General features: G+C 48.1%; 1 protein-coding gene across 1 annotated transcript in view; it reads right to left on the bottom strand.

The window, feature by feature from the left end:
• Positions 1-15,264, bottom strand: part of plekhm3 (pleckstrin homology domain containing, family M, member 3) — a 44,481-nt gene continuing 29,217 nt past the window's right edge. Inside the window, exons 6-8 of the mRNA XM_066641340.1 lie at positions 12,488-12,551; positions 6,209-6,366; positions 1-3,816 (exon numbers count right to left, since the gene is read on the bottom strand). Of these exons, the coding sequence (XP_066497437.1) occupies positions 3,642-3,816; positions 6,209-6,366; positions 12,488-12,551 (397 nt within the window). The 3' untranslated portion in view covers positions 1-3,641. The remainder of the gene's footprint in view (positions 3,817-6,208; positions 6,367-12,487; positions 12,552-15,264) is intronic.

The raw sequence follows: 15,264 nt of genomic DNA, 5'->3' as shown, positions 1-15,264 counted from the left end.
ATTCATTCAGTCACTCACTCCATTCTGCTCACTCACTCATTCATTCAATCACCCTATTCTGCTGACTTTATTTCATTCATTCAATCACTCACTCCATTCTGCTTACTTGAATTCACTCATTCAATCACTCACTTCACTCATTCATTCAACCACTCACTTCACTCATTCATTCAACCACTCACTCCATTCTGCTCACTCACTCATTCATTCAATCATCCCATTCTGTTGACTATTTAATTCGCCCAATCACTCACTCCATTCATCTCACTTTATTTCACTCATTCAATCACTCACTTCCTTCATTCATTCAACCACTCACTCCATTCTGCTCACTCACTCACTCCTCGCTCATTTAATTTCTTTCACTCCCTTAATTCTGCTCACTTTATCTCACTCACTCACACTGCTTTCTCACTTACATTGTTTCACTCACTCTATTCTGCTCACTTCATTTCACTCAATCACTCACTTGTTTTCTCTCACTCAGTCACTCCATTCCGCTCGCTCACAAACTATTTCACTCACTCACTCCAGTGATGGGATTAGTAGCGGAGCCACTGCCCTGAACTATAGCTGATCAGATGAAACCTCTTAAAGGATGTTTCTGTGTTACGGCCCCTGCTTCACAAACAGCTTCCTGTGACATTAGGACACTTTTAACACAATTTAAATAATGAAATCTGCTGCTGGACTCAGGACACAGAATAGTCCCCGGCCCGGAGGAGAGAGGTGATAGATATGAGTTTGTCTCAGGTGGTCAGTGAAGGGCCGGCCCTGAAATTAACCTGGAACCATGAGTTAAAAACACAAGCTGCTTTATTAAACGATGACTACAGGACACCTGTCGTAAGGTCTACGCGCTGACTTTTGGTTTAAGGCGATGGAGAGATGGACTCGATAAATATTATCCAGCTCTCAGGCGCTAAAAATAGCTGGCACCTTTGTTCTTCTCTGAACCTCTAGCTCCATGTGAACACACATTCTCAGTGCAACAACAACAACAACAAAAAAGCTGCATTCATGTGAGAATATCTGCTGTAAACAAACTTCTGTAGAGCAGTAAACAAACACAAATATGGGATGTAAGAGTACGTCGATGTAGGGATGCACCAAAATTTCACTCACCGACATTTGGGGGGGGCAAAGTGAGTTTAAAAAAAAAACAAAAAAAACCAAAACACCTTAGTGGCTTAACTTTCCATTCCACCTTAAATTGTGCAGAAATGTACATTAATGTGGAATTGCCATAGAACTGGACCCTGTAAAGTGTATTTAATTTTGAATGGTGCTTAACTGTAACCAATACCTCATTGAAAGACGAATGTCACATTGTTTAAAGTGGAATAGCACTTTTAAGGTGGAATGGAGCTAGTATGTAAAGTTTAAAGTAGCACAGTATTAGAACGTAACGGCCACTTCATTTAAGGTGGAACAGCAGTAGAATGTAATCTTCACACTATTTAAAGTGGAATAACACTGGAATGTAACTGCTGCGCCATTTAAGGTGGAAGGGAGCTAGAATATAACTTCCACACCATTTAAGGTGGAACAGACAAAGCTGAAGGAATCTCAATGTTTCAGAATTTAGCTCATTGTTTTGTGTGAAAGTTCTCTTTTGTTGCGTTTGTCCTCAGATATTTATTAGAATAGTGTCCTTTCAATATTGACCACGAGCTTTAATTCCAGTGCATCACTACGTCTCCGACTACGACTCCACTGCTGCTTTACAGTGCGTAGACATCCTCCATCTGCCACGACTGCATACTAAGACAATAAATATTATATTTTATGCTTCAAGTATCCTTCAAGTTCTTCACAACATCCAACACCATCCACTTTGATGTGTGCGATGTTTCCTACGGACAATGTCAGGGCGAAATCAGTTCAAACAAGAGTTCACGTTGCTGGTAAAGTGTCCAACAGGAGCAATGATATGCATTGGCCTCTTCTCCGAGGGAAGCTGTAAGAGGATGGTGAGAATATGGGGTTTTCAGCAAGAGACAGACAGTTTAGAAAAGGTCACTTAGCCTAGCTAATTTGCATAGGGGGGGGGGTAAAACCAAGAAGATTATCAGGCAAAAGCATCTATCACTCTGCATTGTCAAAGCCTTGTCCCTTTGGAAATAGAACGATGAGAAGAAACGGAGGCGAGAGCTCAAATAAGGCAGCGAGAAAGCAAGATAATAGAGACATTATTGCCAATGCGTAGTTCAAGTAGCCAAAACGCACACCCAGAGAGGGGTTCGGCTGAGCTGGATCCAAAGCAGCAGTCAGTTGGTGGACGTGAGTGAGGAGGCCGTCAGTGGACGGGGTTTTCTGTTTGTGCTCTGAACTAAACTGGCCCTACCAATGCTAAACAAAGCCCCAGAGCCTAGGACTATAATTTGGGACCTTGTGGCCAAGAGTCAGTTTTTAATCAGAGTCCCAGAGGTTGGCGCAAAGGAGATGGAGGCTCAGCCGCGTGAAGCCAGTGCCACTGAGCGGTAATAAACTTCTGTTCCAGCTGCACAGGACAAGATGCCAGTGCTGTTGTTGGCTTCACAGGGCCCAGACCTTGTGCATGTCGTGGCTATATGCGAGATACAGCGGCGCAGACGGTAATCACTCAGGAGATTTCCCTTCATTCCTCCAAAACAGGAGTTCCTCAAGGCTCAATCCTGAGCCCTAATGGCTTTGAGCATTGAGCGTTGTCTACACAGCTTTTTCTGGACAAGTGCAAATAGCTAAAAGTGTGAGGGGAACATCATGAGCACAGGGAAGATTTGTAAAGTGAGGCTAAGTTAATACTTCCAACGTCTCTCCATGATTAGCAAGACCTTTCCAGGTGGGGTTCCTCAAGGTTCAGTCCCTACAGCATTGAAATGTTTCCCGGAGAAATGCAAAATCCAAAACAGACGAGAGAGAAAACATTAGGTTGCTGAGGAATGTGAGAAAGGAAGAACTGGATGTTCATCTACAGTCACTCGTTAAATGAGTCCGTCTTCTTTGTAGGGCTAAGCAGAGGTTGGCGAGTACCTCCAAAATCCGAATGTAGCCAGGACGTCTGATTTTAGCACAGTTTGTTAATGGATTAGACGTATTTGTGCACAGAAAATTGCTTGAATTATTGGCCTCTGATTTTTATTTCATCCCCCCTCTGCGGAGCGTATTATTGGTTGTGAGAGTGTGTTTACGTGCGCCAGTGCGGAAGCGCACTTCGCTCGGCTCGCATTTGTCGGTTGGCCCGGCTGTCATTTGGTAGATGAAAGGCGAGGGCAAATTGGTATCATTATGAAACCTCTCCTCTTCAGGGACTGAAGTATTGTCTCTGTGTATCCATCTCTCAGGTGAGAGCGGCCGAGAGAGGGGAGAGGGTGAAAGAGAGAGAGAGAGAGAGAGAGAGAGAGACTGACTCTACAGAGAAAGAGAGTCTCGATTGAAAAGCGAAAACAAAAAAGACCCTTCTGTTCCTTGTCGGCAAACACAGCGCTCTTCTGCAGAAATACACTCTGCAGTTGTGAGTCCTGCGTACACACACACACACACACACACACACACACACACACACACACACACAAGCAGCAGCAGCATCAGCATCAGAAGCAGCATAGGGCTGGTGGAGGCTCTGCTGGAACAGCTGGAACAGCTGCAGGGCAGGAGACTCAGGTGTCCAGCTCAAAGCAGCTCAGGTCGTCGTCATCCTCTGCGTTCTCGCAGTGGTTGTGTCTCTTCCAGAAGGAGGACGGTTTCTTGTGCAGCTCTCGGCGAACGCAGCGAGGACAAGGCTGCGCTCGCATCCGACACTCGGCGTGGAACACCGCTCCACAGCCTTCACACCTGGGAAACCACACATATGGAGAAGACACATAATGGGATAACAGTAACAGTGTGTGTAAATAGTCTGTAAAGCCACCTACAATGTCATGTTTTATTTGGAAATTAATTAAAGGTGTCATATTCCCCCTCTTCTCCACAGTGGAAATCAGTTCTGGTTCTTAATGACACCCCACAAGCCCCACAGCAGCTTTCTCCCTGTCTAAACAGCTCTTTTCAGAACGCCCGCCTTCAGCGCCTGTTCCTTTAAATGATAATGAGCCACTCACTGTTCACCCGGACCCTGAGCGCACAGCAGTGAGGAACGAGGAGCAGTGCTCTTATGTCTCAGTGCTCGTTGTGTCCATTTTGCTCTGTTCCTGATGAAGAGCAACTTGTTTTACCCTGTGTTTTCTGACTCAGGCAGCCCACAGAAAACTCACTGGGTGGTCTTGTTTCACAGTGTGTGGGTTGGTGGGCTATGGATACACACATTACACGTGCACTTGAACTGAAGAAGGGGTTTTTCAGAACAGGGCTGTTTAGACAAGGGTGAGAACGCTGCTGTGGGGCTTGTGGGGTTTTGACCAAAGCAGGTCGCAGACATTTCATTAAGAACCAGAAATATGTTCCACTGTGGAAAAGAGGGGGGGGTATTTATTCTTTAGTCTGATGGTGCTCCAAATCCAAGACCATGACCTTGAAATCATGACCATGAAAACGAGTAGCTCTGCCACATTCCTGTAAAGGCCTGTTGTCTTCTGTACGCAGGTGTCTTTCTAAAAACCCGTTGGTGTTATTTGTTGTGTGTTTCGATGGTATCCGGAGTTTATGGTTGTGTTTTTATAGATATGATTGTAAAGTTACAAGCTGTCATGCAGTGAGGAGAGTGTTTTAAGGCTCTAACAGATCCTAATGGGAGCGGGAGGTGTCTGCACACCCTACTGTAAACTCATAAACACCTACGCACCGTGCTGATTATACCACACACACACACCTGCCTCCTCAGAGGTTTTATGGCCTTTATGGGGTTTTACAGTAAGCTGTGGTTAATTACCACACGGCACAGATTTGCAATAGACATTGACCCCTTATTAGTGCTCTGGAGCTTAGTGTCTGCGAAGTACACATTTAATATAACTACTAGTAACATGAGGAGTGGTCCGTCCCACGCCAAAAGACTGCAGATGTAGAAATACCTCATATTTGGTCCAGAAAGTGAAGCAAAACATTTGCTACTAAGCTTTTTCCTCATTGTTTTAATCAGTACATACAAAAAAATCCCTTGTTTAGTGCACTGGATAAAATAAGCTGGGGCAGCACGGTGGTGCAGCAGGTGTGTCGCAGTCATACAGCTCCAGGGTCCTGGAGGTTGTAGGTTCGATTCCCACTCCGGGTGACTGTGTGTGAGGAGTGTGGTGTGTTCTCCCTGTGTCCGCGTGGGTTTCCTCCGGGTGACTGTCTGTGAGGAGTGTGGTGTGTTCTCCCTGTGTCTGCGTGGGTTTCCTCCGGGTGACTGTCAGTGAGGAGTGTGGTGTGTTCTCCCTGTGTCTGCGTGGGTTTCCTCCGGGTGACTGTCTGTGAGGAGTTGGTGTGTTCTCCCTGTGTCTGTGTGGGTTTCCTCCAGGTGACTGTCTGTGAGGAGTGTGGTGTGTTCTCCCTGTGTCTGCGTGGGTTTCCTCCGGGTGACTGTCTGTGAGGAGTGTGGTGTGTTCTCCCTGCGTCTGTGTGGGTTTCCTCTGGGTGCTCCGGTTTCCTCCCACAGTCCAAAAACACACGTTGGTTGGTGGATTGGCGACTCAAAAGTGTCCGTAGTGTGTGAGTGAATGTGTGTGTGTTGCCCTGTGAAGGACTGGCGCCCCCTCCAGGGTGTATTCCCGCCTTGCGCCCAATGATTCCAGGTAGGCTCTGGACCCACCGCGACCCTGAACTGGGATACAGATAAGGGTTACAGATAATGGATGAATGAATGAATGAATGCTCCGCTTCTGACGTCAAGTACAAAGACTTTAGAATTGCCCCGCCCCCTCGTCTGAGTCTGTCCAATCACAGCGCTGGGCCCGCGTTTATGTGAGAGCGGAAAGACAAGGTTAAACTCAGCAAAACAGACAACCACCGCAGAGAAATAAGAGCACTGAGCAAAACTGGAGAAAACGAGAACAGAGAAAAAAAGAGAATGAAAATGGCTAAACAGTGCGAAGAGAAGAGTGCGAAAATGGCTAAAATCCAGAGCTTCTGCTCCTCACTCCTCACTGCTGTTAGCTCAAGGTCAGGGCAAAGAGTGAGCAGCTCGTTATCACTTAAAGGAACAGACGCTGAAAGCAGGCCTTCTGAAAAGGGCTGTTTAGAGAGAGGGAGAACGCTGCTGTGGGGTTTTGACCAAAATGTAAAGAAGGTGGTTGGAAGGAGAGATGACCTCTTGGTGGCGTTCTCCTGGAAAGGGTAGAGGATCTGGCCGTCATGGCAGAGCTCACAGATGAAGCCTTTCTCTCTGCACAGGCTGCAGCTGTACACGTGGGAACTGGCAAACTTGATCACTTTGGAGAGGAAGGGAGCCAGCTTCCCGTCTATCACCTGCACAGAAAGAAAGAGTGAGAGAAAGAGGAGGAAAGAGAGAGGGAGACTAAGGCAGGATTTTCTGACTCATATTAACCTTCAAGAAAATCAATAGTGGCATGTTGCTCTGTATGAAACGTTTTCAGTGAGGAGAGTGTTTTTGCCTTGTGTTTGTCTTGATTATACCACACACAGGAACCCCACAGAGCAGGTATTCTCTGGGTGGTGGGTCATTCCCAGTGCTGCAGTGACACTGAGGGGTTTAAACTCCAGCAGCTGCTGCTGTGTCTGATCCACTCACACCAGCACAACACACACTAACCCACCACCGACATGTGTCACTGCAGCGCCGAGAACAATCCACCTGCTCTGCGTCCTTAGCGTTGAAGAACAGGGTGAAAGCGGGCTAACAAAGTATGCAGAGCAACAGCAGGACTGCAGTGTGAGCTGTGTGGTCAGTGATTGTAGAGACATGGAGGTTGTTTCAGTGTTTTGGCCGATGGGTGTGGAACGGCTGTGTGTCCTGCAGTCTCCAGGAGACTCAATGAGAAGCAAAGCAAAAAAGGAGCCCGGGTTCACATCAGGAATCCAGATCAAAACTAATGAATGCTTGTGAAGCTGGAGAAGAGAGAGGGGGGTGGAGGAGGAGGAATGGGAGGTGGAGGGCTGGAGGGTGGGAGGGAGAGAGTGGGGTAATTCCTTTTGGAAGAACGTTTTGCAAAAAATAATATGTGAATGCCATTTTACCGGCCGGAGTAGTTAAAAATCGGCAGTGGGCTTTGAAAGCGGGGGTCTGAAGGAGGAGCATTGTGGGCCGCTGAATGGGCCAGGGGAAGGGGCCCGGACCTCCAGCGCATATTCACAGAGCGGGAAGAGACAAGTGGCTACACCTGGCAGCGCTGTGGCGCACCAATTAAAGAGCCTGACAGCATTCTTCAGCCCGTCCACAAGGAGCCGGACGAAGAATGGACAGAGAGAGAGGAGAGAGGAGGAGGAGAGGGAGAGAGAGGCTCTGAGTAGGTGGAGAGAGGAAGGAGAGAGAATAAAAGGAGGGACCACCACAGTCTCCCACGAAGAGTTTGCGTGCGCACACACACACACACACACACACACACACACACACAGTGAAGGAAGGGAGGTTAGGCCTGTGTGGGCGAGGGGGAGGTCGAACTGTTCTGAGTCTGGGACAGGAACCAGGAGAAGAGCTCAGCATGAGCTTCAGCAGCTGCTGGCCGAACAAACGTGGGTTCAATTGGGTTAGTCCCCTGTACGCAGAGGTATGGACCTCAATATTGATCAGGATGTGTGGTCTTTCCTGGGAAAACAGTGTGAAAACAGTGGACACAACCAAACATAACATCACAGTCCTCAGTACGACATGTTACTTTTGCTCCTGGGCTCTACCTATAGTTACGGCACTGTCCTGAACTCAAGAGGAGCTCCTTCAAAAGCTACAAAGTGCAGTTTCTGCAGTGCTGAGCGCAGATATTGCTATGAAACATCTGAAGTCATTTTCAGAGACCATAACGTCTCTGGTCACAGTGAGAGTGAGGGGGGGAAATGCCTGCTGTAAATAATTCCACCAGAAGAGCTGTTAATCATTCGTCCATCAAGCAGCTTTCGCTTCACACACACACACACACTGCCCATCTCTGGAAAAGCCCAGAGGTAGAAATCGCACCTCCCGCCCACGAGGGTCTCCTGGCTGGACCTGAGCAGAGAATTACTCGGCTGGGTGTCGAGGGAGTGTTGCAGGCCAGTAATCAAAGTGGCGAGAGCTGGCTCGCTCACTGTCGCTTCAGTGACGATGATATATACGGCCCCTGATCAACTCTGACACCAGAGGTAATTAAGCAGCTCTATAATTTAGCTGGAGAACAGGAGTGTCACGTTTGGGCCTGCCCTGGTGGCGAGAAAAAGGAGGGGCTGTTAATACACTCCCTGGCCAAGAGAATGGACCTGAGGAGATGCATTCTCCCACTTCTCCACAGTGGAACACAGTTCTGTTTCTTAATGAAACCCCACAAGCCCCACAGCAGCGTTCTCCCAGCCCTGTTCCCTGTTCAGAACCCTAACCACCTTTCAGCGCCTGTTCTTTTAAATGATAATGAGCTGCTCGCTGTTCACCCCGACCCCGAGCGCACAGCAGTGAGGAGCGAGGAGCAGAAGCTGTTTTTTAGTTGAGCTGCACTGATTTTTAATTTTTATTTTGGGCCAATACAAGAACGGATAATTAGCACCTTGGAGTAGCCAACACCGATATTCATAACCGATAAAATTATCTATTTGAAAATGAATCTAATTCATATTGGATTAAAGCAAAACAAAATATTTTTACCAGGTTACCATAGGACAAGCCTTTTCTTCAGTATTTGTACATTTCTGTGCTTAGGTCATGGCGGCACGGTGGTGCAGCAGGTAGTGTCGCAGTCGCACAGCTCCAGGGGCCTGGAGGTTGTGGGTTCGTTTCCCACTCCGGGTGACTGTCTGTGAGGAGTTGGTGTGTTCTCCCTGTGTCTGCGTGGGTTTCCTCCGGGTGACTGTCTGTGAGGAGTTTGGTGTGTTCTCCCCGTGTCCGCGTGGGTTTCCTCCGGGTGACTGTCTGTGAGGAGTTTGGTGTGTTCTCCCCGTGTCCGCGTGGGTTTCCTCCGGTTTCCTCCCACAGTCCAAAAACACACGTTGGTAGGTGGATTGGTGACTCAAAAGTGTCCGTAGGTGTGAGTGTGTGAGTGAATGTGTGTGTGTGTTGCCCTGTGAAGGACTGGAGCCCCCTCCAGGGTGTATTCCCGCCTTGCGCCCAATGATTCCAGGTAGGCTCTGGACCCACCGCAACCCTGAATTGGATAAGCGCTTACAGATAATGAATGAATGAATGTGCTTAGGTAATTTGTTTTAGTTTATTTATACTTTCATCAAAGATTTACTGATGGTTCCGCATGAATGGTTTCTAGAGGGACGCCAATTAGTGCAGCACTGGGTTTGTTTTGGAGAGCGAGGGAGAGAGCGAGAATGTATTTGAGCGAGAGATAGTTGTGTATTTACAGGTGTCAGGGCACAAAAAAGGCACTGAGTTATTGTAATATCGGCTAAAATTCCAACATCGGACCGATAAATATTACACATATCGCCAAATAATATTGGCCGCCTATAATATATCTGTGCATCACCAGCTTTTCTCTTTTTTCTCTGTTTTTACTCAGTGCTCTTATTTCCCCACACTCGTTGTGTCTGTTTGGCTTGTCTTTGCTCTCTCACATAAACGCAGGTCCAGCGCTGTGATTGGACAGACACAGAGGAGGGGGCGGGGCGATTCTACAATCTCTGCACTTGACGTCAGAAGTGGAGCAGAATCAGAACAGCCCGTGTTTTCTCACAGTAAACTGTAGGTTGGTGGGATCCAGATGCCAACAGTAAGTTAAACATGCGCTGAACAAAGGGTTTTATTGTAATATGTTGATATGTTTAAGTGGGGTTTGAGTTTTAAGGGGGTTATAAGATGGAGCCATAGAAATGTTCCAAAACATCTTTACAACAACTCACACTATACGTTTGTACTAAAGGCTCTTCTCATGTCTGAAACCAGTCTGTAACACAGAACAGAACAGAAGTTTACAGCGATGTATGCACTAATGGGAAGGGTGCCCGGGTGCTGCGCGCCTGGCGGCCGCCCCTCTCACTCAGCCCGGTCCCGCGTGCGCTTTGTTGTCCGCTGCCTAATCCCCTAAAAACTGCTGTTTAACGCGAACGGCTTTATCCCCTCCTCATCCCGGGCCCTAATGTCCTCGTCTGCTCCATTAACCGGCAGAGAAAGGGCCCGGATTAGACAGATAAAAAGAGGGTGAGCTCTGTTTGGATAACACCCTCCCCGCAAGGCCCTGGCAAAACAGGATTACCACCAGAGAGCCAGCGTGTGAGGAAGTGTGTGGGCCAGGGAGGGAGAGAGGGAGCGCACGAGAGAGGAGAGAAAGTCAGCATGTGGGTATGTAAGACAAGTTTGAGGGTTCATGTATGGGGACAAAGGAATGTAATGAAATGAAAGCACGGTTGGACGACCGCACGTAGACGGAGCATTTGATAGCACTGGACCTTGCCTGTCACGTGTCACGATATATCAGAACGCAAAGGGAGCAAGGCACGATCGGTAAATGAGGCTCTTCCCGTCACGCCACAGGACCACACAGCTCGGCCCTCAACCTAGAGCTGACGAGGCAGGGATCGGACCCCCAGGTTTGACACCTCTCCTCCAGCACAGTACGAGCGCTGAGCTGCTGAGGGTTCACAGTGCACCAGGGCATCTGCCGGAGAGTCTGCAACACTGCACGTATGTCTCAAAGCAGCTGAATGCCCCATTGTCCTCCCCCTCCAGTTGTTTGTAGGTCGCTTGGCAAATGCTACCGCGATGTGCACAAAACAATTAGCATTTACATGCCACCCTTCATGCGGGCCATCTTTGGGCACTCTACAAACTCTTCTGCTTCTAAAGCCCAACAAAAGCCAGTGGCCAAACAAGGCCAGTTCCTGAGCAAACCTTAGGCAAACAAATATGGGCAGTGGGCTTGATGACCCCCCCTCAACCCCCTTCCCAAAATAAAGACGGCCCTAAACTGCTCGCGGTTTGTTGGAGGTGAATAGACGAGAACATGTGCTTGGGCTCTATAGAGCTGCTGGGAGTCTGCTTGGAGACAGTTCAGCATTCAGTGACCTCCGCATGGAGGGAGAACATTCCAGGGCCACGAAGGACTTGGAATTAAGGGGGGTGCGCTAAAAGAAAATGGGTCCTTAATAAGGTAAGCCAATTAAGACTCTGAAAGAGAGAGGGAGATGTGATGGGAATGAGAAATAGCCCACTTTCCTCGAGGCGGAGGAAGGCCTGGCCACGAAGTGCAGGAATGGACAGAAAGATATACACACAGTTCTGACATTTGTGAACCAACCAGTCAAACTTTATCCTGATTTTCTTCTCTAGAGGAGGAGAAGAGTGTGAGGCTGTGTGAAGCCTTGTTGGTTTGGTCCCAAAAAGGGGAAAGTAAAGTAAAGTTGAAATGAACGGTTCTCATTCTGCTCCACTTCTGACGTCAAGTGCAGAGACTTTAGAATCGCCCCGCCCCCTTATCTGAGTCTGTCCAATCACAGCGCTGGACCTGCGTTTATGTGAGCAGAACAGACAAAACAAACGAGGAACATAAGAGCACTGAGTTAAAACGGAGAAAACAAGAATGAAGAGAGAAAACGTCTAAAAACCAGAGCTTCTACTCCTCGCTCCTCACTGCTGTGAGCTCAGGGTCGGGGTGAACAGCGAGTGGCTCATTATCATTTAAAGGAACAGGCGCTGAAAGCGGGCGTTCTGAACAGAGCTGTTTAGACGGGGGGAGAACACTGCTGTGGGGCTTGTGGGGTTTCATTAAGAAACAGAACTGTGTTCCACTGTGGAGACCAAACGCTAGTTTCTCAAACAAAGCAGAAGAACCTAGATAAAGTGCAAAGTCACATGGGATACATTCCGAAAATCACAGTCTGCTTTTGTCCGTCGGATGTAAGGCCTGGGCATGAACGGAAGAAGAATAAGAGGGAGATAGAGACAGATAGTGAGGCAGACAAGGAGAGAGAGAGAGAGAGAGAGAGAGAGAATGAAACAGCGAGGGAGGTGATGTCAGAGAGCGGAACGCTGGGGGAAAAAATGAAGGCGCTGTCACACTTTGTTTTTCTGCCTGTTGCTTCTGAATGCCACTAATTAGTTAGCCGGGCAGGAGGGAACAGGCAAGGGGACCCTCTTGGAGCAGGAGGGGAGAGAGAGATAGAGAGATAGAGAGAGAGAGAGAACAGTTGAGGGTGGGGAAAAAGAGACTGGAAAGCTTTGACTATTTCAAAACAAGAAACACAAGTAAAGTTCATGGTGATCTCAGGCCCCACGTCTTTGTGTCGTTTTCAGTCGCTGCTAAAACACAGCTTCAACAGAAATGCCTTTCCAGACTTCATTTTTCTATAGTCTGAAAATCACAAGCAGGTGCCATTACTGAAAACGAGAGGAAAAAAAAGATAAGGGTGGTCTCTGACTTTCGCACAGGGCTCTATGCTCTTGGGGTTGCGGGCTCGAGTCCTGCTATGGGTGACTGTGACAGTGTGTGTGTGATGCTCTCACCTGTTGAAGGTCAGCCAGTGAGTATAAGTGAATGTGCTGCAGAAGGTACTCCCTCGGGAAAATCCTGAAAAACACACAAAGAAATATATTTAAATAATATTCAGTCACACAGCAGTGTGCCCTGAACCTTTAAAAACATCACTCTCTGTTGTGATTGTTGTGTTTTCATAAACGCTGCACGGTACAGTGTTCACTCAGGAATTCCAGCAGAAGGAGGTAACACTGCAAATATAGGAGGAGCCCAGAAAAAAAAAATCTTAATGTTGCTTTAAAAACATTCATTCTGTCTGTCTGCGTGTGTGTGGACAGGCCCCGAGAACGTACACGGACCAATTACTCTCTCTGTCGTCCTGGTCCGAACCGTCTCATCACCCTGCTTCCGTTTCCATAGCAACATGGGTCCAAATTACTGGGAAAACTAGGGGTTAATTCTATTGAATTGGAAAAAGCTGGTGGAATAGATATTTAAAAGCACTCTCACTTATTACGGGTGAAGTGGGGCAGCACTTGCATTCTCTCTCGCTCCCTCTCCCTCTCCCTCCCATTTGGCTCGCTATTATGGCCCTCTTCACCCCTCTCATCCCTTCAGCCCACTCGGCTTCCCTCACTCCCTCCGTCCCTCTCTCTCCCCATCACTCACCTACGCTGCTCATACTGCAACTCAATGGCCCACAGAAGCATCCGGAAAAAGATGGGGAAGAGAAAGAGACAGAGATGAAGAGGAGAGTATCGAACAGCAGGACAAGAGAGACTGGAGATGGAGAGAGAAGAGGGAAGGTGTGTGTGTGTGTGTGAGAGAGAGAGAGAGAGAGAGAGAGAGAGAGAGAGAGAGATTCAGTAATGAAGTCATTAATATTTTAGTCCTAGTTTCAGGTGCAAACCCACTGTATTTTGCCCCTGATTTCTGCCCAAATCTGTTTACAAGAACCTATGTAGGAGCGGAGCTATTGGAAAGGTGAATACTTTAATACTCAGTTTGCTGACATTTGAACAACAACTGGTGGCCAGTTTAACATTAAAACTTCCATATGTTTTAAAGCTATAAATAACACCGGTCACTGTCCCACGCAGGAGGCCAGGGTTCAAATCCCTGTCCAGTTAGGAACATGGACAAAGTTCAGTAGTGTGTGCCATTAATATGTTTAACCATTTTAACTATGATAACTATCATAATAATAGTTTGTACAGCAAATTTCAAGCATTAAATGCAGCTTAAAATTAATTAATTCATTGTCTGTAACCCTTATCCAATTCAGCGTCCCGGTGGGTCTGGAGCCTACCCGGAATCACTGGACGCAAGGTGGGAACACACCCTGGAAAGGGTGCCAGACACACACATTCGGACACTTTTGATCCACTGTGAGCACCCGGAGGAAACCCACGCAGACACAGGGAGAACACACCACACTCCTCACAGACAGTCACCCGGAGGAAACCCACGCAGACACAGGGAGAAAACACCACACTCCTCACAGACAGTCACCTGGAGGAAACCCATGCGGACACAGGGAGAACACACCACACTCCTCACAGACAGTGGAGCGGGACTTGAACCCACAACCTCCAGGACCCTGGAGCTGTGTGACAGAGACCCCACTGTGCCGCCCTACTACAATATGAATAGCAACTAATAAGAATTTAGAGAAAAGCTGCCTGAAAGCTCCACAATTTTCAACTTGGTTTTGGAAACTACCAGCAGACCACTGTGGACAGGCCGCAGCACCATCGCTGGCCGGGACACACACTCTCACACCTGTAGGATGCTGGACTGTGCAGCTCCAACCCCTTTCTGCAGCGCTGCAGCTGCACCTCTAACCACAGCTCTGGAGCGGCTGGAGTGGAGCGCTGCAGGTCGAGAGGAGCGGTAATTGGATCGATTAAGCATGCGGCTGCTGGGATTCGGCAAGGTTGCTCTCAGCCTCTCTCTCTCTACCATTCTCCTTTAAAAGCTCTCTCCCCCCCGTCTCCCTCAGTCTCTCCCTCTCTCTGCAACTGAGCTCTGTTATTATCAGGCAACCATGCAGATGTTGGGGAGGAATGGAGAGGGGCTCGACTGGCAGCATGCAAAAGGCTTCCTAATGACCTGGAGGAGACAAGAGCGTGAGCCAGAGAGAGAGAGGGAGCGCAAGAGATTCTTACTGTATGAGAGAGAGGGAGAGCAAAGGAGAAAGAGAAAGATTCTCACTGTATGAGAGAGAGAGAGAAAGAAAGAGAGAGCAAAAGAGATTCTCACTGTCTGAGAGAGAGGGAGAGAGAGAGAGCATGAGAAAAGGAGAAAGAGAATGAAAGAGATTCTCACAGTATTTATTTAAACACGTATTAAGTGTAAACAAAAAAAATATAAAAACACACACCCCCAACACACACTAAAGAGAGGGCCAGAGAGACCGTGACAGAAAGAGAGAGAGAGAGACCATGACAGAAAGAGAGAGAGAGAGACAGAGAGAGACCATGACAGAAAGAGAGAGAGAGAGAGAGAGAGATTCACACTGTATGAGCTACAGAGAGAAAAGTATTGTGTGGTTATATCCGATGGAGTCTGTGTGCTGATGCAGGATTATTCCGTGAGGGAGGTTGGACGAGTCCCGGAGTGTGGAAGCAAGCGACGAGTTCCCGAAACATTTCACGCTCGACTTCCGACACTCACCACAACACATGCTCACTGACATTATCCTGACCACAGATTATTCTCCCAGTCCTGGTCTGCAGGGGTGTGCTCTACTGCAGTGTGTTTCACGGGAAAAGCCCCGGGGGTGGTGTTGGGGGGGGGGGGGGGG

Source organism: Hoplias malabaricus, chromosome 12 (assembly GCF_029633855.1).
Source record: "Hoplias malabaricus isolate fHopMal1 chromosome 12, fHopMal1.hap1, whole genome shotgun sequence".
Lineage (NCBI taxonomy): Eukaryota > Metazoa > Chordata > Actinopteri > Characiformes > Erythrinidae > Hoplias > Hoplias malabaricus.
This window is presented reverse-complemented; position numbering and strand designations above follow the sequence as displayed.